The sequence below is a fragment of the Mytilus californianus genome, unplaced genomic scaffold (genome assembly GCF_021869535.1).
Source record: "Mytilus californianus isolate M0D057914Y unplaced genomic scaffold, xbMytCali1.0.p SCAF_1, whole genome shotgun sequence".
NCBI classification, from domain to species: Eukaryota; Metazoa; Mollusca; class Bivalvia; order Mytilida; family Mytilidae; genus Mytilus; species Mytilus californianus.
The window spans coordinates 56,065,694-56,087,908 of NW_026262581.1; the positions used below are offsets into that span (position 1 = coordinate 56,065,694).

Here is a 22,215-nt window from a genome sequence, read left to right on the forward strand (position 1 = left end):
ATCAGGTACGCTGAAGACAACAATTTTGAAATCAAAAATATTGAACGATTGAGAACATTTAAACCAAACAGTATCAACGGGAGAACCAATCCCGTCAAAGCTCAACCCCCGGATTTAGTAGGCACCATAGTTTTTTTGTAAATAACACACAGACATAGTTCTTTTGTCACAACGAAGTTGATGAAAACTCATCAAAGATACCAGGTTTTTAATTTGGCAAGTTTGTTGTCAAGATATTACTCATTAGTTGCACTCGAATCAGAACAGTAAGAAGGCCAATCAAATGCGAAGTATTCTATAACATTCAATATATTATATAAAAATGTTTTTATCATTTAAATTTCAATGGAAGGTTTAGCTAGCTCTAAAACCAGATTTAACTCAACATTTTCTTCGGAAAATGCCTGTACGAAGTCAGGAATATGAAAGTTATTTTCCAATCGATCCGTTGGTTGATAAAGTCTAAGACTTCTCCTTGTGGAATTTATCTCGGAAATCAGTATTTCTGTTAATGCTTTTTTTCAGATAAATTTCATTTGTGATTATGTATGACAATTTCAACAAACTGCTTTGAATTCAAGAAGACTGTCCTAATATAAGAATTTCGAGGACTACTTTTAGTTTTCAACATGAGATGCATCTCCAACTTTGCCTGTATCTCCTGCATGAATTAATAACGACCAAAACATAATAAGCCTGGTAACTAAGAGATATGGACAAAAGCAAATACATGGAATCCATAACAGAGCACGGTAGTTTTTTACGGCGGCAGTGTAACCATTGAAAAATGTCGACCGCAGCAGACGTGAATCGAGGATTAGTTCTTCCTCTTATCATACCCATTGGAGTACTGTTGGGCAGATAAAGATAAACAAAAACTTAAATTAACACAAACAAACAAACCAAAAAGACCTAAAGTAAAAAAAAATGTAGTCCTTAACATTTGCTGTATTAACATCTTTAAGTGGAAGATTCCAAATGTAAAGAAAGCAGAATAATGTTCAACTGTAAGGATTTTCTCTTCTCTCTTATTATCAACTTTCTTTAATGCTTAGTTATTATTTTTTTTGCAATATGGAAACATTGTTGCTTTCATTTTCTTCATTCTTTACCTGGTTTACAAAGACATTTCATGTTTACATGTTAGAAATACAGAGAATAAAAACTTCTACGATAGAAAATGTTTGGTTGGTAGATATAAAAAAAGGGAATCAGTAACAAAATAAAACACGATAGACGAATATATTGTATTAATAAATTTTGTGTTAAATATACTATGACTATACCATTATATCTATTTCTCATAAAAATTTATTGGAATGGAGATTTTAAAAGTAATTTGTAAATGAACTTCTTTAAATGACTGTTGATAGACGCTAGACCGGCAGTTCTGCTGACATTAAATAACTAGGTAATTAGACCCCGTCTTTAATGTGCTGAAGATGTGTTCTTTTGATTGATAATAATGCTATCATACAAAAGCCATTACAAGAATATACTGTGTTCTTGGAAGGAAATCGGTTATTAATCTAGCAGCAGGGGAAACACACAAAACAGTTGAACTTAGACAATTACTGCATAATTACAAAAAAATGATAAAGATAATAATATAGACATGGTATTACTAAAATCCAGTAAGATCATACGCATAACTTTTTATTGTTCTTTAAAAATCAAAATTATATAAAATATTTCTCAAAACCATTTTAACTACGCATTAAAGTTTATTTAATGTGGAAATCAAGTAAAATATTGGAAGAGACAGAAAATCACTACAAGATGTTAACATTTCGATATCAACTATTTTGTTGGTCATTAATAGAATTAAAACATGCATTTAAATATTAAGATACATCCGCAATGTAGTTTTCTTGATATCATTAATGATATCTTTGAAAAAAACCGTATGCTTTTCTACTCTTCACAAAATACAATGATTTATGAATATGCAGCTTTCTGTTAAAGCGAAACATAGTTAAATGTAAGGAATACAATGGTTTTTTAATGTTTTTTTTACTTAATTAGTAGTCAAATTTCAGTTTTCTAGATTTCATGTATTCATTGACGATGTCATCTGTGACGTTTAGTCGTCTCTTTCTGTGTTCTCCAACAAGCTTCTGGAGAACAGTAGTTAATTCGTGTTTCAGCTCTCCTGTTAACATTTTACCACTTGAATATCTCTGAAACAAAAACAAAAAAAACCCAAGTAAAATATGAAATGAGTTTATACAACTTCAGATCGAATTACAATGGGTTTAAGTAGTGACAGCAGTCAGTGCTTCGGTACTGACATGATTTATAACAACTTTCTTATATTGTCCGTTTATAAATTTATACATTATTTAGAAACTAGGGTTCCAACTCCCTCAGACAAAGTTAACCATAGATTGATTTGGCTATCATTTTAGGTCCTTTTTGGTCATACAGCTTTTCAAGTGTTACTTACAAATCCTTGGCTTTCAAATATTTGGCTTTGAGCGTCCATGATGAAGGTAAATCCAGAAAATCGTTTCGGACACAGAAAATTTATAAAGTGTATTTTTTCCATTTTTATAAGTATAAATGTGAATTATTTTAAATGACATATTAGTAGAACATAATAACTTTTTTTGTGGTTTGATCATCTATTTAGATTTAATGGTCGATTATTGATTTTTCTCCGTCCAGTATAAAATATTTCATATGAGAGTAGTTTACAATAAATCGTATTCGTTCTACAAAGATGGTCGACAGGGATGAAGAAAGGCAAATTTTGACAGCTTCTGGAAACATAAAGTTTCCAATAGTTGCCGGAAATGTTCATAAACGTGCAGAGTCTGCAGCCTAACACGAGGTATTGTAAGTCAACATTTCGTGGGTTTTACTGTCGGATTTGAGAAGTGGAGGTGATTATATTTCTATACCTAATTCAACTCTAGAGTGTTACTTGTGTATAAAAATAGTCAAATTGTTTCATTTTGATCTTTCTAATTTAATAGGAATAAATGCACACTATTTAACTGCAAAAGTGACTCACTTTAACCTTGAAAGAATCTCAATCATTTACGTCGTTACAAAAATATTGCATTAAGAAAAAGACAACAACATATTTGATGGACTTCAACGACATAGCAACTTAACAAAACCAAACAAAAAGACTTCTAGAGGTCAGCATATATATATATATATATATATATATAGGATCTTCAATGGTGGATTATTGGACCACATCGGTTATTAACGTTTACATCTAGGGAAAAATCTTTTTATTTTGCAAAACTTCTAAAATGAATAGATATTTCTACAAGAACATACTTTGAACAAAATGTCAATTGTACTAAAAAGGAACATGCATGCATAAAAAGATAGACAATGAAACCACAATGTTAAATGTAATATAGAGATAATGTCAAATTAAGTTTAAAGAAAACAAGCTTTGGAATTTTTTTGGGAACCTTTTTACGACTTCAAAATATTGTTTGTCCAAGTTTGAGAGAGTTGATCTGGCCAATATCTTTATTTAGTTGTCATTTAAACGGCAAAACATTCATATAAATTAGTCTTATAACAGCTTACGGATTTAATATCGGCTAATTTATCGTCATCATCCATGAAGAATGTCAGATATTGGTAAGACACATCGATGTCACAGTTGCCACCATACTTTCTGTGCTCCTCTTCAGTTGGCTTTCCTCCAGAAAACGCATATTTATTGATCTTTAAATTAAAAACGCAAAATCAGTAATCGATGATGATGGTAAGTTATATGGATTCGCATGGTGGGTGATACATGCAAAGCAGGAGACAATTGCCCCGTAGACGCCCTTGGTTTTGCTCCTTTTGGAGTTCATGCGAATATCTCGATTTTTGTTTGTTATCTTTTTTGTATCGTTTAATGGAGTAATGAGGTTTGAACATTGACAAACCACTAACTGTTGTCTATAGTTAAACAAGATAAACATTGGTAAACACTTCGTAAATGATATACCGTTTACATTCAATTTTCTTTCCCAAATTAAGTATAATATAAATAGATATGGTAATGAATAGAAAATTACAAGTTCTAATAATTTTATTTTAACAGTAACAGAAAACAGACTGTTTAAAGTGATGTGATCGGATAAATATTCAAAAGAAAAGAAAAGTTCAAATGAGGGAACAATAAAGCGTTTCTAGGCTTATGAAAATAACAAATGTTTAATGAAATCATTGATCGCTCTATTAAAACATATACATTAAAGATCAACTGTTTATGTTTAACTACAATTAAGAATAATGAGTAATTCATTTTGCAAAGCTTGGAATCATTGCCGGGTTTTGGGTATACTTTTGATTCTTTTGGGATATATCTTATCTTAAACGTTGTATTTTAAAACATGTTGAACTTGAACATCACTTGAGACACATTTATTGTCTGAATGCGCAGCTGGTGCAGTAAACATTGACACCGTTTTATGTTATAAATGCTTTTTTATGAACAGAATAATAACACTTTTTCCTATGAACGGAAAATACGGTTTAAGTAATGCTTCAGTGTTAAAAGTGTACAAGAATGATTATCTTACCTTTGTTTTAATTTGTTCGTCGGTGTCTGTTAAAAATATAGATGAATTTGGATCACTTGCGCTCATTTTACCATGGGCTCCTTGTAATGCAGGAAAGAAAGTGGAATGAAGCAATGCTGGTTTAAGAAGACCCAGTCGTGGTGCTACATCACGAGTCATGCGGAAATATGGATCCTATGTCGAAAAATATAAAATATAAGCAAAATAATACGTGTAATTATCACCCTAAACTAGTCGAAACTTCATAGAATATTTTCATAATACATAAAAAATGACAACAGGAATTTCACACAGACCAACCAACACCAACAGAATAGACATAAAAACAACAGCAAACATAACGATGTCCAGATAGCCAGACTTCGTAAGGGCACAGAATGTGGTAGGGTTAAACCAGTTTAATGTGTGCACAATACATTTTTGTCAATCTAGAACATATGTCGCAAAGAACCACAGTGCAAAACCTACACATGCCAGCTACACTTAGGATGCCCACTATTTAAAAGAGAACAATAATACAGCCGGGTCAAAATGTCCTTGTAACGATAGAAAGCTTTCTATGGTAGCCACAACTGCTGTTGAATTAAATATTTTTTTAAACCGCCTGACTATTAGTCGAAAGAACCATACAATATATTTATACTTAACTATTGCGGCTTTGTCTATATGCCATTATTTTTTTCTTCGTTGACATATTTGTTTGTTTTTATAGTGATTTAGATTATAACACAATGCTGACTGCTTTACCCCTATTTTTGACATTTTTACCTACTATAGATATAAGAAGATGTGGTATAAGTGCCAATGAGACAACTCTCCATCCAAGTCACAATTTGTAATAAAAGTAAACCATTATAGGTCAAAGTACGGTCTTCAACACGGAGCCTTGGCTAACACCGAACAGCAAGCTATAAAGGGGCTCAAAAATGACAAGTGTAAAACCATATGTCTGTTTGTTTTGTTCACACATTGTTGTCAATATAATGCAATTTTATGCGACTGTAATACAAGTGAGAGGTTTAGCTAGCTATAAAACCTGGTTTAATCCACCGTTTTCTACATAAGGAAATGCCTGTACCAAGTCAGGAATATGACAGTTGTTTTCCTGTCGTTTGATGTGTTTGAGCCTTTGATTTTGCCATTTAATAAGGGACTTTCCGTGTTGAATTTTCCTTGGAGTTCGGTATTTTTGTTATTTTTCTTTTTGCTACCCTCATTATAAAATTTTCAAACATTTCTCATTTTATATTCTCAAGATGAAATGATTAATCATCAGAATATTTTTTTTTAGATATTTATGCTGTTGTTTCAGACAAAAGAAAATAATGAAATTTAAAAATTCGTATTTGATATTGCAGAAGAATTCATTATTATAGCATGGGTATTATGTCCTGCAAAAAGTTTAAAAAAAAATATGAATAGGTGCAATCTAAATCTTAATGTTAAAGTAACAATTTCAGAAAATAAAAAAAAAAGATAATGGATTTCGTATTTTCATTAAAAAAACAAATTTCTACCGTTTTCAAGGGGAAATTTTCTGCCGTAGAAATATATATTTGCATTAAATAGAATATAAACTTATTGAACAACTAACTAAATACAAACATGTAAGTTATTTCACAAAAAGTGTGTTGCAGGTTACACGAAATATATTACCTGATCAATGGCGCACGGAATAAGACAAGGTACGTCTTTCTTTCCTCTGAATATCTGAGGAAACGCAGAACTGAAACTTGGCGTGGCTTGAATGGCAGGAAAACTGATTTTACCAATACTGTCACTATCTGTGAATCCAAAGATTCCCTTCACCTGATTGAACGTGACAAGTTTCTGTATTTTGCACATCATTTTGTAAAATTCTGTGCTCTCTCTACAATACAGTTTTGTGATATATGAAAGGTTTCAATTTATATAATGTACGCAATTGTGTTCAAGTCAAAACACGCATGTGTGTATTGGTAATATCCCCTAGGGGTTAGCCACATCTTTTTCTTTTTCTAGGAAACATTATCATGCCTAAATTTAAAACCCTCCTTATTATATCAAATAAAATTCTGTATTTAAATAGATGATTGTGAATGAAAAAGGTAATGTTGCGCCGATAATGAAACAAATTGTCTATTTGCCGATTCCGTAATTTACCCTGTAACTAGTGATGAACTTTTTGAGTTGTTTCGTGTAGAACGGAACTGAATTTTCATTGACAAAGAAGAGTTAGCGGAAAGACCATATTGTCTGGTCAAGAACCAGTTTACAAGTCGCAATGGGAAACAACCTGTGTTAAAAGTATGGAATAACAGATTCAAATCGGCAATTGGTGTTGACCTTTGGGAGTAATGCAATAATAATAAAAAGCCATATATATATATATACTCTTTAAAATAATCTATAATAATCAATATGTTGAAGATAACCTTGGTATCATAATTCATTCCCATTTTTAAGCATGGCTACTGTAATCTATTTTCTCGGCAATAACGGTAGCATTATCAAGTGTCAAACCTGTTCCAGAAGTTTTATGATCCCATTGATTTTCATATTCTTAAACATCAATTTTTGCGCGAGGGGATTATTCAATACAAGTCGCCATGTCAGATCAAAATTACCCTCGCACCTGATTCAATAAAAATTATTGAAATATGAGAATAACGGTAATTCTGTGCATTGACACACGCGGGAGGAAATCAACAAATGATTAGTGTAATGATGCAGTAGTATGAAAACATCTGACTTTTCTACCCTTTACACTAATTATTCTCATTCTAATCAAAACTTAGAGACAGATTGAAAGAATTAGTCTTAAATTGTTTCCTTAAAAAGAGTAACCAACGTAGACACAAATATCTCTTTTTAGGAAGGGATACATTATACTTTATAAAAAGATACTCTGATTCAATCAACAAAATCTCAGAAACTGACATCATGAAGATACTTCATTTTTTTATTAACAACATACTTGTTACTTTGGGAGTATTATTGCAACAGACAATCGGCATTCACATGGGAACCGACTGTGCCTTTTTTGCCAATTTGACCCTTTATTCATATGAGGCAGACTACATACAGTGTTTCTAAGGAAGAATAGAAAGAAGCTAGCAGTATCCTTTATTTTCAAGTTCCACTATATAAATAATGTCCTCTTACCAAATAATTAAAAATTTGATGACTCTGTTGAACTTAAATTTGAAATAAAGGATACCACTGAAACAGTTTAAGTCTGCCTAATATCTTTACTTACATCTTGAAATTGACAATGAGGGTCGGTTGAGAATAAAACTGTACGACAAATGAGATGATTTCAGCTATGCAATTGTGAACTGTACATTCTATAAAGCAACATTTGATCAGCGCCTGCATATAGAACATATATATCTTCCAGTTCATAAGATATTGCGTTTCCTATCATGATTTCCTTGATAGAGGGTTGCTGCTAATAAGGAAGTTATTCAATCAAGTATTCTTAGTGGTAAAGTTGAAGTCATCACCACGACAGTTTTACGGGCGCCAACATGAGTTGGTTGACTGCTATAAAATATATGTTTCACAGATGACCACGAGTATGTTCCAATTGTCGTAGCCGTTCTACCTTCCTCTTTTTTTCGATTCTGACATCACCGAATGAGAATTAACACCGAATTTATACTTACCATGAGCAACACGACGGCTGCCACATGTGGAGCTGGATATATTTACGCATCTACAGCATATTAACCAGGTTTTTTGTAGGGTTCGTGTTGCTATCTTTATAGCTTTTTATGAAGTGTTTTTTAAACTTGTATTTGTCTTTTCGTCGTTTTTCGTTTTCTTGACATGATTTTGTCGATCTCTCTAAGACTTATATGAGTTTTAATTCTACCTTTGGTATCTTCCGTTTCTTCTTAAGAGTAAGAGTACCTATAAAAGTTTTAAGAAAGAATCACTTGTTTAATGGCACACAACAACATTGATTTTTAACCAATAGCCAAAAGTAGGATAATTACGAAATGTATTCTACATCGCTGAAGATAAATGTCTTGTCCTTGTCAAAGCCACATGCAATGATGTCTTTGGCATTCTCATGGGCAAGTTGGTTTGTTTCTTCAATTGTCAGATCTTTCCAAAGAAATTTCTCATCATCGGTCATTTGGATCACAAGAGGAACATCAAAGGTGTCTTGAAGCCATCTGTAATAATAACAAGGCACACACTATAAGATTAAATCCTAAATTGATTTTTTATTTGCAGAATGAACGTTGAACTGTTTACTTTTAAATTTAGAAAAATAAATAGTATGTGTGATAAATGCATCTAAATAACACATTTAAAAATATCTTGGAAACAAATTGTTGAACAAAAGGAAAATACACAATTAACAGGTTTAAATATAACCTTTTGTCATGTATTACACGAAGCAATATGATACAAAATATTCTTTATCCAATACCAATTTCTTTTAGAAATTCTGTGGAAGATGTGTTCTGTTGAGTGACTTGTAAACTATATCTTTTTTTTCTATAATTAAAGATTCATTTTATTTGGAAAACGTTTGTACCGTTTGAAACATAATTCTTGCTTGGCTTTATCAGATTTTACGTGTCTTGATGCTTGTGTAACATTTAACTTTATACTTTCAAAGCATTGAACCTTAATGGTGGTTACTGCATTCACAGTTACAGTTTCGTTAATCATCTACTATGTCATATCTATTTTAGATCCGTTCTGTTGTATGATTTGAAAGATTTTTCTTTCTGTAATTAAAGATTAATTTGTTTTGGAAACGTTTGAACTGTTTTAAACATAATAATTGTGTGTCTTAATCAGATAAGACGTGTCTTGATGGTTACGTAACATGTAACTTTATACTTTAAAACCATTTAACTTTGATGGTGGTTAGTGCATTTATAATAACTGTTTCGTTAATCATCCTCTATGCCATTTCACATGGCTGTAAATAGTTGAAATGTGATGAAATATATATTAGTAATTAGAAAAGAATGGACTTAACACTCTAATGGACGGATTGTACAAAACATTTCTTAAACAATACAAAAAATGTAAATGTAAAAATGGGGAAAACATCTTTAAACAAATCCATATTATCAGGCGCAGAAATTAAATGTGTGCACACTTTCTGTGAGGTTTCAGGAATCTTCGTTGAGACCTATATGGAATTAATGACACAAAATAGCCATCATCTTTTCCGCTCACCAAAACACCTCAAATCACCATATAATAGAACTTATGGTGAAAATTGCACTGCGTTAAACCAAGTCAAAACAATACAGAAGAATATGACATACTTTGTAAATATGAACGGAATAAGATGACCCAGATGCATAGATTCTGAAGATGGTCCTCTCCCTGTGTACAAATAAAACCCTTTCTTCTTTTCAACTAGGTCAAGTATCTGGTGCATATCTCTGTTAAAAAAAATATATATTATCTCATTTAAGGACAAAACGTTTATTTATGATTTTTTAAAAATTTTCCACTGTTCTTTATTTGATATAAGGTTTAGCACAAACAAAATTGCAGAACTTTGTTTTCTACTAAATTTGATGAGATTGAAATTTTCATTGGTCGCTTTAATTGTTCATTTATTAAAATTAACACAATGATAATATAAAAAAATATGTATCCAATATGTATTTTTAAGCCTAAGTTCCAATGCAATGAACACTAACGCAAATAAAAAAACATCATGGAAATAACCTGTGAGAGAAGAAGATGCCCCTTCGCAGGAAGTGATGAGTCGGTTTCCCTGTTAATTTTACCATTCTGTCTATCAACTCTTTATCAATTTCGGTACTTCCAAACCGTTCTATGGAAGAAAATATTGAATACGTATATTATTTTATCTAATTTGAGCAAACACCTGAACATGTATAACAGCTTATAACTGACGTATATATCTATATTGACTTAATTTTCTTGTTTGGCATTACATTTGTCATTTCCTAAGATTATATCTATATTTATAAAACAGTTTTAAAGAGAATCATTTGTCTTGCTTTTGTTTCTTGATACAATAATCGCATGTTCTTTTGTAAGATATTAACTTTAAATAAGTTGGTTGCATGCCACGTGGTTAAGGTTAACTTCTGATCTCGATCGCACAAGAAACACATTACGTGAACACAGACATCAGTATAAACTTTTAACATACTAAAACAAATATAATAAAACAATTATTGTTGGTAACAATACTTCACAAATTCGCATTAAATGTAATGAAATAAAATATTTTGAATACATGTATATTATACATCAAATAGTTTAATGTGTATTGTAGTAGTTATAATGATTTTCGCAAAGTTTTAAAAATTAATTATTCGACTAAATAATTCAAAAATAATCGAACTAGATTTATTTCGAAATAAAAAAAAAACAAAAAAACAAAAAAAACAAAACCCAAACGTTTCACATAGAATAATTTATTATTTTACACAATATTTGTGAATAGTTAACAGATTAAACTTACTTATTAGTTTACTATAATCTACTCCTTTAGCAGATGAACTAACAACATCCCATGGATTAACAATGTCTTCATCGTCATCAATTGATGATTTTTGAACTTCTTTAGCAACTTTATCCGCTTCAGATGCCATAATCTTCTATAACAAATATTTACATTAAAAACAAAAATTATTGCAAACAATAAAGAGATTTCGAATAAATTTGTTCTAGTACTTAACATGCAACTCCATCAAGTATATATTGATCCTAAACAATTGTAGCCCTTCTGTTTAGAAAGTTTTTGCTGTAAAAATTCCTAAACGGACTTTACATATTTGACTTCTGTAACTGTTATCTTTAGCGTATCTGATGAAGATTAAATCTAAAAATTTGTTGGCCTCATTGAATTTTTCATCATGTTAAGTCCCCTCATGTCAGGTTTTGATATAAGGAAATTTTAAATGTTTGATTGTGGTAGTCAAATATATATGATTGTAACATCAGTAAACTCTTAGATATTTTCTTAAATAATTCATTTTTTGTATACTAAAAACAGTAAGGCAAGATCATAAGCGACAAAACAAAAATTACAGGATATTGAAGTTGTTTTGCACTAGTAAAAATGAATGTTATCTCATTCCAAAGCCCTATTTTACTTCAAAGTTTATTCTTTTTCAGTAGATTATATATATATATGTTACAGTGAATTTGTATAATCAGGGATTATGTAGAATCCCTGATTTTTCAGAGATTATGTAGAATCACCAAAATCATTAGTGATTATATATAATCCCTGAAAATGACCAGTGATTTTACATAATCACTGAACATTAATATAATTATTCTACAAATTCCCTAGTATGATTTCAGGGATTATCAATAATTAAAAGATCCTGTGTTTGATAAAAATTAGATAAATATAACTTGTCATTTGTGTTTTCTTATTCCTTGAAAGTTTAAGTGAACAGTAAGTATTTAAATTGTTTAAGGCCTCCTACCATCTCTTATATTTCATATAGATAACACTCTTTACATCATTACACATTAACATAAGGTTGGGGCTGGTGGGCATGGATCTAAAAAAAAATAACAAAACTTAAATATCTGACGATGATATGCAATTTATTTAATTTCAAGTTCATTATGGTTTTCAAAGATCATTTATATGACAAAAAATGTTCAAACTGTAAATCCACAGTTCATTTTATTTGTAGTAAAACAAATGGTGAGGAAGGTTATGAAACATCTGTGTGTATTTTGTGTTCAAATGAACAAGAAATTCAAACCGAGAGAACTGAAGCAACTAAATGTATAGAAAAATTCGTAAGGGTTCCGCGGAACTCAGTGTCTCGCCTACTTTTGCTGTTGTCTATGTTTTCAGTGTGATAGGAAAATGCACATGATAGATTAGTTTAACAGTTACTGAAATGGTTTATGAATCTAATAAATGTTTTAAAAACTTTAACTGCAGACTGAATGTAAGCTGAAAAAAAAACTAAGTCCATTTATAAGTAATGTACGGATAAACAGGAAATAATTTGTTTTTAAATTTCCTTCTAGATACTAGCTTTTGATCATAAACAAGTTTCTGTCCAAGTTTGGTACAAATCCAGGATAGTTTAAGAAAGTTATTAATTTTTTTTAAATTTTAACCACAGAGTGAATGTAATGTTTGTTTTTTAAAATATTGTGCTTAACATTTTGATATGTTGTGCATAACATTTTAATGTATTCGAGGTTATCATTTTAACATTTTGTGCTTTACATTTTACAATCTATATGTTTATAATGATGTTTTAATATGATTTTAAAGAATGAATTATTTAACTTTTATTCATTTTCTATATAAATGAAACTAATTCTTCATTTCAGTTATTTTGTATAATCCCTGACTTTTTTTCTAGTGATTATACATAATCCCTGAAAATGTTAGTGATTATATATAACCCCTAAACTAACCAGTGATTCTACATAATCCCTGAAAATTTTAGGGATTCTACATAATCACTGATTATACAAATTCACTGTAACATATATACACGTGGGTTCAGACCAAGCATAACCTTCACTAAACACTCGTTAACGCTGGGTGCACATAATTTGTTTGTTTACTCCAATTGCCGCGTTTACTTTAATTACGTTAACGCGGTCAAAATGACAATTGATAATGTCTTCCCGAGGAAACGCACGTTTACTTTGTATCCGTTAAGTCAGTAGTTAACGGGCATTTACTACAGAATTGACACGTTTTATTTTACGTGCAATTGCAAAAGGCTCGTTTGTATGAGTGCCACGTAGTGGGCGACGCATTATGTTTTTGCTTTGGGTTCAAACAGGTGCATTTGGTGTTTTGGTTGTCCCATTTAATTTTAGTTCCTGGGACTGATCAATATAAATGAATAATTGATTCACTGGTAAATCGGGGGTGCAGATGTGCACAAAATATTTATTTTCTCATTTTATTGCTTCAAAACTGTTTGTATTTATCAAATTTTAACCAGAATGAATACAAGCACCGATTTGGAACGTACGCATGCGCAGTCGTTATTTTGATTACAAATAAATTGGTTCAATCAACAGTTAATTTATTTATTCGATTTTAAAGCGTCCAATTAATATATAATAATTTTTTTACGAATTAGTCGCTCATATCATTTGCTTTAGATTGTATCAACTTCGCCGACAGTCGTAATAAGAGATTTGTTGATGTGCAGTAACACGGAAGCTTACTCATGTACCCTCTGATGGTTTAAAAATAGATATCCGTTTTTCCAATCAAATTAATATTAATTTACAACCAGATGTTTTTTAATTGTTTTTATTCAGAATTTCTGGATACACATGACCAAAATTCAAATAATATGTATATAATTTTCAGTGTTATTGTTGGGTCATATTATCAGAAAATCAAATGTTCCGTACCCTCTGATGGTTTAAAAATAGATATCTATTTTTCCAATCAAATGAAAATTAATTTACAACCAGATGGAGTTAATTTGTTTTTATTCAAACGTTTTTGTTTCTTCTTCAAAAATTCTGGATACACATGACTAGAATTTAAATAATATGTATAAATTATTTATTTTGTAAAAATATTTCCTTTCTCTATTGGAACTGAACACGTATACCTAACAACAAAATTATTTTCATTTACCTGTGTTAAAAATAATTGCAAATGGCTGATATTTTTGTTCGAGTATATTGTTTTTCTTAAACATGTTAAATTGTTTAACATTTCATACCGATATAACATGTTAATTTTATTATTCTTCCCTTAGTTTATTTATTTTGTATTTGCATTGTATTATAGGTCAAATTTATTTGTTCATTGTATGTTCATTGGTGTTAATATGTCCTTTGATTGAGTTAAGCTATTTCAGTTGATATTTTATTGTGTGTCTTTCTATGTTGTGATGTTACACTATTGTTTCAGAAAAAGGGTGAAGGTTTCGTACCATTAAAACGTTTAAACCCGCTGCATTTGTTTGCACCTGTCCTAAGTCAGGAATCTGATGTTCAGTAGTTGTCGTTTGTTGATGTGGTTCATAAGTGTTTCTCGTTTCTCGTTTTTTATATAGATTAGACCGTTGGTTTTCCCGTTTGAATGGTTTTACACTAGTAATTTTTTAGGCCCTTTATAGCTTACTGTTCGGTGTGAGCCAAGGCTCCGTGTTGAAGACCGTACTTTGACCTATAATGGTTTACTTTTTTTAAATTTTGACTTGGATGGAGAGTTGTCTCATTGACACTCATACCACATCTTCTTATATCTATATTATTCTCAATGTTTTTGTTGGGGTCATATTATCAGAAAATCAAATGTTCCGTGCCTTAATATCCCTGCGCTATCTAGATATTTTTTGCTGAGAATCTTTTTACTCAAATCTTAATTCTTAGCCAATCATATTAGGGTATATCCATACTTCAAGTTATTCTAAGACTTGAGTAAAGCCCATGCATGATTGTTACAATTCACGGCATGCATTTGTGTTAATGATAACACTATTCTAGATTTCGATTTGTAAACATTATAAATAAACAACATTTTGTTTTCAAAGTTGCCATTAATTTCATAATTTGGGTATTAAACCATAATATTTTTAAAACACTTTCTATCCGATTCTCCGTGGTAAACAGTTTTTACGGTAGATTTAACTTGGCAGAAGATTTGAAATAAAACAGACGACATATAATATGTGTATATAGTATCCGAAAATTTGTTTTCAGACAATACAATCAATTTAAAATAAATGCCAAAGTACATCCATTATTGCACTTAAAATAGTTAGTATTGATCGATTTATATACAAATGTATAATACACGTATGTAGTATCTAATTTGTTTAAAAATCTGTCCATACCTGCAGACCTCAACAATATTTTTTTCAGTAAAAATCTGTCGTCGAAATATATATTCAAAATTAATGTACATTAAACATTTGAAAAGCATCAGATGTAATCGAACTGTAATCGAAGACTATTTTTTTGCTAGAAATTGTGAATTAAGTCGGATAACATCAGTACAAGATGAAAATACAAATAAATTTTTCAATTCATTTTATAACCACAATACTTACTTTAAATATTTCCATCCGATTGTCGTGAATTTTAAGATATTTTTTTTATCCTTCAGTTCCATATGGTTGAAATTTTTTTGAATTTGCAATTTCAGTATCTAACTAAAAATCTATAGTAAACAATAAATGATGAAATTAGTGATTGCTTAACAAAAATGCTGTGTAAAACCATCCACCAATACATGATTTTCAAGGGAAAAAAAAGAAATATTGGAACTTTTAATTGTTGCCGAAAAAAGTTTAAGTTACAGTAGACTAAAAACGAGGGACAATTTGTGTAGAACAATCCAACAAGAGGTACTAAAAGTACTTAATTAAATTGCTAGTTCATGACTTTAAAGAAAAAATAATAAATATTGGTGCGTTTAATTGTTGCCTACAAAAGTTTAAGTAGTCGTAGACATATATAGCTCACAGTTTGTATAAAACAATTTATTCCTAGGTAGCAAAAGTACGGAATAATAATACTGGTATGTGATAGTGAAGAAAAAGAAGGAAACATTGGAACCTTTAATCTTTGCCGACAAAAGTTTAAGTAAACTTAGACTGAATTAGCTCACAATTTGTGTAAAATAATCCATCCTGAGAAACCAAAAGTACATAAATTGTAATGCTGGTACATGTTATTTAAGAAACAGAAGAACAAGTGGCACCTTAAATAGATACGGAAAAAATTTGGCAAATTTTAATTTAAATTGCACACATTCAATGTAAAACAATTCATCATGAGGTATGAAAATTAATGAATTACAATGCCGGTAAATAATTTAAAAGAAAACACAATAAATATAGGCACTTTTAATTATTGCTGACAATGATTAAAGTAATACATTTATATTGCTCAAATTTCATCTGATTGTATGTAAAACAATCCATCCTGAGGTACTTTTAGTACTTCATTATGATCGAGGCATTGCAAGATTTAAGAAAAGGAAGACAAATTTTTCGCTGGTCATGTAATGTGATGGATCAATGTATCAATGTAACAAAATTTTAAAAAAGCGCGGTTTTTCACGTAAACGCACTCTTAACAATAACTATATGCTTCTTCTGCTAACATTGTTTTTGTAAAACAGGGGTACAAAGACAGCTCATTTAAAAGTATAATCAAACAGTTACAACAGACATTTACGTTTACATAAACTTTTGATTCTCTACTTTAACAAGAACCTGGTTTAAAGCTTAACAAAATTAGTTTGATACATTTTGCTATATAAAATACATGACTGTACTGAAAATGAACAACGTACAGATTTGTACATTGTATTTCAGATTGGTGTTTACGTTTGTTTGTCTACAGCTAACACAACATTACTATGCAATGCCTTTTTAACATCAAAATATTTCAATGTGTTTTCTTCATTTAATATGCATTTTCTTATTTTACGAATATAGTAATAATGTCATAAAGACATGTTTTATTATTCATACACATAACCGCTTAATCCGTAAATGAAAAATGGATTGTGGGCAATCTAATTTCGCTGGTCATGTAATGTGATGGATCAATGTATCAAAGTAACAAAAATTTAGAAAGCGCGGTTTTTCACGGAAACGCAAATGTGAACGTGAAAGTAAAAACGCGTTTACTTTTCTTGTTTTTTCAAAGTTTGAAGTTCACAACACACAGTAAAAGTGTCGTTTACATGAAATACACATCAGTTAACGCTGCGTTGAAGTTTTCGTCCGTTTACCCGTCATGCTTGATCTGCACCCAACCCTTATATTTATATTTATATTGATCTCATGAATTTGTTTTGTCGGTTTTACTTTAGTGTTACCGATTACTGAGTAACGGTTTTTTGCAACTATTGTATTGAAAGTAATTCAAGCTGTTTTGGAAAAATATCATTTTAAGAATGATGCAATACTATTATATTTGGACAATACAGAAATGTTCAGGGTATAATTTAAATATAAAATTGAATAAAACCTTTCATTGTAAACGTTACCTGAGATAATTTAAATTGAAACACACCATGGTTTATAATAATTAAAGAAAAGGCGTTAACTTTATAAAAGCTGCAAATGGTTATTTTTTTGGATCAATAATAAGGTACTTGTCAATTTGCCAGTTGATCAATATGACTAATAACTGAATTGTCCTTCAGTGCAAGCCATATTTCGAAACTTGGTCCTAAATGTGATCACATGCCAATTTCAAAAAGAAAAAAAAACAACTATTACATGCAACACAAATGATAAATAAAACCATTTGTTTTGCTTCTTTCAAAATAAAAATACATAGAGAATATAAAGGTGATTACACTGGCTGAAAAGCAACAATTAAATCATTGTAAATACGCATGGTTTAGTTGAATATAAATAAGTCGGTTATATTTGTTTACTGAAACTAAGCACTTATGTTATGAATATAATCATTGAACTCTTCTTGCAATGCAGGAGATATTTCAAAACCTAATCTTTACATGAGATCAAATTTAAAAAAATAAAGATAGATTATTTGGATGTTTTCAAAATGTGAATATATATTGAGATATTTTAATGCTGATTAAGCTGGCCAATTATCAATGATTTAAAAGGATCCATTTTAAATACGCATGTTTTACATACACATTTATAAGTCGGTGATATTTTGTATATTAGAAACTAGGCAATTTTTCTATTAATGCAGATCAGAAGCCCAATATTTGTCACTATACTAGTTGAAGATTTGTCATGTATATAACCATGAAATTGTTCTTGTAATGCAGGAGATATTTCAAAATCCTATTCTTACATTAGATCAAATATCAATATTATAAAGATAAAGATATTATTCTATAAAATGCAGGCCATATACATAAGCAATTATTTCTGTGTAAACTACACATATGTAGTTTCTAATTAGTTAAACCTATCCAAACCTGCAGACCACACCAATTATTATTTGTTCGTTTTTTTTTAAATCTGTTGTCGAAATATATACCCAAAATCAATGTACATTACGCATATGAAATGAATCAAATGTAATCGAACTGTATTTTAAGACTAATTTTATGCTAAAAATTGTTAAGTAAATCGGAGATTTATAAGATGGACATACAAATTAATTTTCAATTTATTTTATAACCACAATACTTTATTCAAATATTTCCATTCGATTATCGAAAATTTTACTAGTTCAGCATGAGGGTACATGTTATTTAAGAATAGAGGAATTATTGGCACATTTCAATGTTTGAAGTTAACGCACAGTAAAAGTGCCGTTTACATGAAGTGCACATCGGATAAATCATTTAAACATTGCATTACATTTTTCGTCCGTTTTCTTGTGATGATTGGTCTGCAAAAAATTAAAGACTTAATAACAAGAATACCACATCAAAATGTGGTAGCTCGCTTGTGCTCCAGAATGATACGCAGATCCTGTTCCCCTAGTATAACGCGTTGTGTGACTCATGGTACGAAAAAATAAGATGAAAAGCGACATTCAGTATTGTCACACTATAGGAAAGAGGACAAAATTGTGGCTACAACAATTGAAAATATCATTGGTCGTCTGTGACACAGATATTCATCAACGGTAAAAAAAAATTATGATAGTGTCCTTGAATAAAGGCAACAGTAATTTAACGATGTTCCAAGGATACACATACCCAAAAAGAACACTTATGAACCTGATTTAATTGGCCGATGATCAACAATTCATAAAACAGTCTTCCGGCACCGTTCAACATTGCCAGGTTCAGCACAACGTTTTGGAAATATTTTGGTTTTCAATGCTCTTTAATTTTTTTAATACATTTGGCCTTCGACCTGTTAAAATGTGCGCCGCTGATCAGTCTTGCGAACATTAAACGCGCGTTTTGCTAACTATCGTTAATGGTACCTTTTGAGGTATCTTTGTTAATGTTTTAGTATCAGAGGTGTGATAACTCTGCTGATGGACGTTTAGAACCCGAGGATAACTCCGGTGCTGAAATATCAATAACGCAGTAATTTTCTTGATAAGTAATTGTAAAAAAAAATACTAAGGTTATTTATTACCTCTATGTTGAGATGGTCGTAGCTATTAATGGGAAAACGTTTTGGAATATTTCAGTTTTAAATGCTTTGTCATCTTTGTAATTAATTTTACATTCCTTCTTATTAATTCCAGAAATCTAATATTGATGAAACGCGAGTCTAATATTATTAGTTACATAGCACACAATGTAACGAATTAATCTCACCGACTATCTTAACGTGTGAAATTTAGACTAGTGACATATCAAAATGAGCAAGTCTTCAATACCGTTAGCATTAAGAAACTACTTCCATTGATCCTACAAAAACAGATGCCAACAATAACAACTTGTTAGGTTTAAATGTGTTTTATGAATTTATTTTAATCTTCATCATCAATTTCTTCGTCTGTTGAAACCTTTAAGATTTTTTCTCAGTACGGTTTTGTTTTTATAAAGGGTCGTAACACCACTACTAACCGTGTATGAAATAAGCCCCGCCTCCCTACTAACCTAATATGGAATATACACGGTCTCCACGCGGACGCTTTCAACCAATCATATTCCTAGAAATATATAAGAGGTAAGATAATATAAGTTACATAGTGTGCTATTGACCTAATACGATATATATGGGGTCAGTAAATTCCATATGTGGTGAAAGCGACGCTCGAATCCCCATATGGAATTTACTGACCCCATATATATCGTATTAAGTCACTAGCACACTGTGTAACGAATTCATCTTATCGACTATCTTAAAATGTGGCATTTCGACAAAGCCCTATCAAAATTATCAAGTCTTCAATATAAACTTCCGTTGGTCTATACAAAAACAAATGCCAACAGTAACAACTTGTTAGCTTTAATATGTGTTTTCTGCAGTTATTTCAATCTTCCATCATCAATTTCTTCATCTGTTGTCCGGGTGAAACGTTTCAGTTTTTTCCTCGACGCCGTGTTGTTTTTATGAAGGGACGTAACACCACTACTAACAGTGCATTAAAAAGAAACCACGCCTACTAACCCCATATGAAATATACATGGTCTCCACGTGCACGCGGTCGCTTTTAACCAATGATATTCCTAGAAATGTATAGGAGGTAAGATAAACTGAATCATGACTCTGGAATTTTTGGTGACGTTTTATATAGCTTTTCTTCTTTTTTTTTATCCTAGAAGCTCAATTTTTCCTGAACAATACAAAATGTGACTTGAATGAGAAAAGGACGTTATTGTTTTAACTAGATATGTATCGTAACAACATCTGAATAAATGTAACATAACGGATTTTTTGGAATGTGATGTATTATTGGTTTGTAATCTGAAATTATCTTTCTTGAATCTTTGTCAAATATAAGAATAAAATGAAATGTAAGGTAGGCGTTTATAAGATAGCAACCGAACAACACAGAAAAACCAAAAGATGAGGTAAACATACTGTCATGAAGAATAGAAAGCTGCCTTCAAAATTTGTCAAGCTCTAACTAACCCCTTAACTATAATTGTTTTGTGTGAATAAATTGACAAAACTATAGACGTCTGTTATATACACGAATTTTCAAAGATGGTTAATTCATTACATGATTTGTTTACTCTTTGTTGAGTGCATTTTGTTAAGCAAACGCTTTTTGGCTTTATGATATGAACAACGACATGAGTAACAAACACTTTTCCATATCATTTCAAAACCGTTTGATTTGTTTTTGTCGTTTTTACAGCCCAAATTTTGTAATAATTCATATAATATTGGTCAGTTACTCAATACTCTCAAGTTGTTTGATAACTATATAAGAATCAGTTATTTCACATGTTCTTTTGAAAGACTAACTAGCATAAATTTGAATGCAATTTCTCAATAACAATAGAAAGACGATTACAAAATAACTAATAGTATCACTCTTCTTTTTTATACTTGAAGCATAACAATTTTAGTTTATGTATTGTTGATGCACGATTGGAGTGCAATATGAAATTGAAGAAAATCAAGCAAAATGTATAATCATCCATTACATATTCTCAAACTATTACGATTTACATAACAGAAAGTAATCAAAGATATACCATATATATAGGAAATATGATTTTTGTTGTTTTCAATTCTCACGACAGCCATTCTCAATATATAAATTAAGAGATGAAACCTCTTATTAACAAGTTTAGATCAGAGCATATTAGTACACGTACGAATGTACAAATTTAAATTTTCCACGTAAGATTGCCATGTATGTGATATTTTGCCTTAATCAATACAAAGACATATAACCTTACCCTGTGACCCTTTAAAACATCAGATAAATTAATTTTGAAATAATATCTTAGCAAATGTACACTTAGTTTAATAGTATATTTCAGTTAATATATTATTCATTCTTAAATTGACATTAATAGTAAGGAAATTCAGTGAGATCAGTAAAATAAGTGATGTAAATTTAAATGTGTATATAAAGTTTAAAATAATTTCAGACAAAGCAAAGATATGCTATAGTCGTCATATCACAGTCCAAACCACCAAACAGATATGAAATAAATCTAAACAGACTTACCAGTAGTCTCTACGAGGTTGTCAATCTCAAAATGACAAAAAGAACAAAATATAGACTACAGTGAAGTTCTGGATTTCAGAAAACGATTTTACAGGTAATTCTTCGAAAAGATTTTAAAAATAGACACTTAACCATAATAACTTTAAGACTCAACACATTTCTG

The 22,215-nt window shown here is 30.4% G+C and overlaps 3 protein-coding genes across 6 annotated transcripts in view; 2 read left to right on the forward strand and 1 right to left on the reverse strand.

Annotated features, from left to right (window-relative positions):
- Positions 1-22,215, forward strand: part of LOC127721855 (protein PML-like) — a 243,072-nt gene that overhangs the window by 120,072 nt on the left and 100,785 nt on the right. The window lies entirely within an intron of this gene.
- The window catches only part of LOC127721908 (uncharacterized), a 218,470-nt gene that overhangs the window by 95,305 nt on the left and 100,950 nt on the right, over positions 1-22,215 (forward strand). The window lies entirely within an intron of this gene.
- On the reverse strand, positions 1,641-22,200 carry LOC127721879 (tryptophan--tRNA ligase, cytoplasmic-like). 4 transcript variants are annotated; one of them, XM_052228704.1, is made up of 10 exons: positions 22,053-22,191; positions 20,020-20,072; positions 11,005-11,140; positions 10,236-10,344; positions 9,824-9,943; positions 8,525-8,707; positions 6,201-6,414; positions 4,545-4,718; positions 3,556-3,696; positions 1,641-2,180 (listed from the first exon to the last, which is right to left on the reverse strand). In XM_052228704.1, the coding sequence occupies exons 3-10, from the start codon at positions 11,132-11,134 to the stop codon at positions 2,022-2,024; spliced, it is 1,230 nt and encodes a 409-aa protein (XP_052084664.1). In that variant the 5' UTR covers positions 11,135-11,140; positions 20,020-20,072; positions 22,053-22,191; the 3' UTR covers positions 1,641-2,021. The 4 variants fall into 4 exon arrangements, with proteins under 4 accessions (XP_052084664.1, XP_052084677.1, XP_052084663.1 ...); XM_052228717.1 differs by lacking the exon at positions 20,020-20,072 and having other exon boundaries at positions 11,005-11,137; positions 22,053-22,200; XM_052228703.1 differs by lacking the exon at positions 20,020-20,072 and having other exon boundaries at positions 22,053-22,199.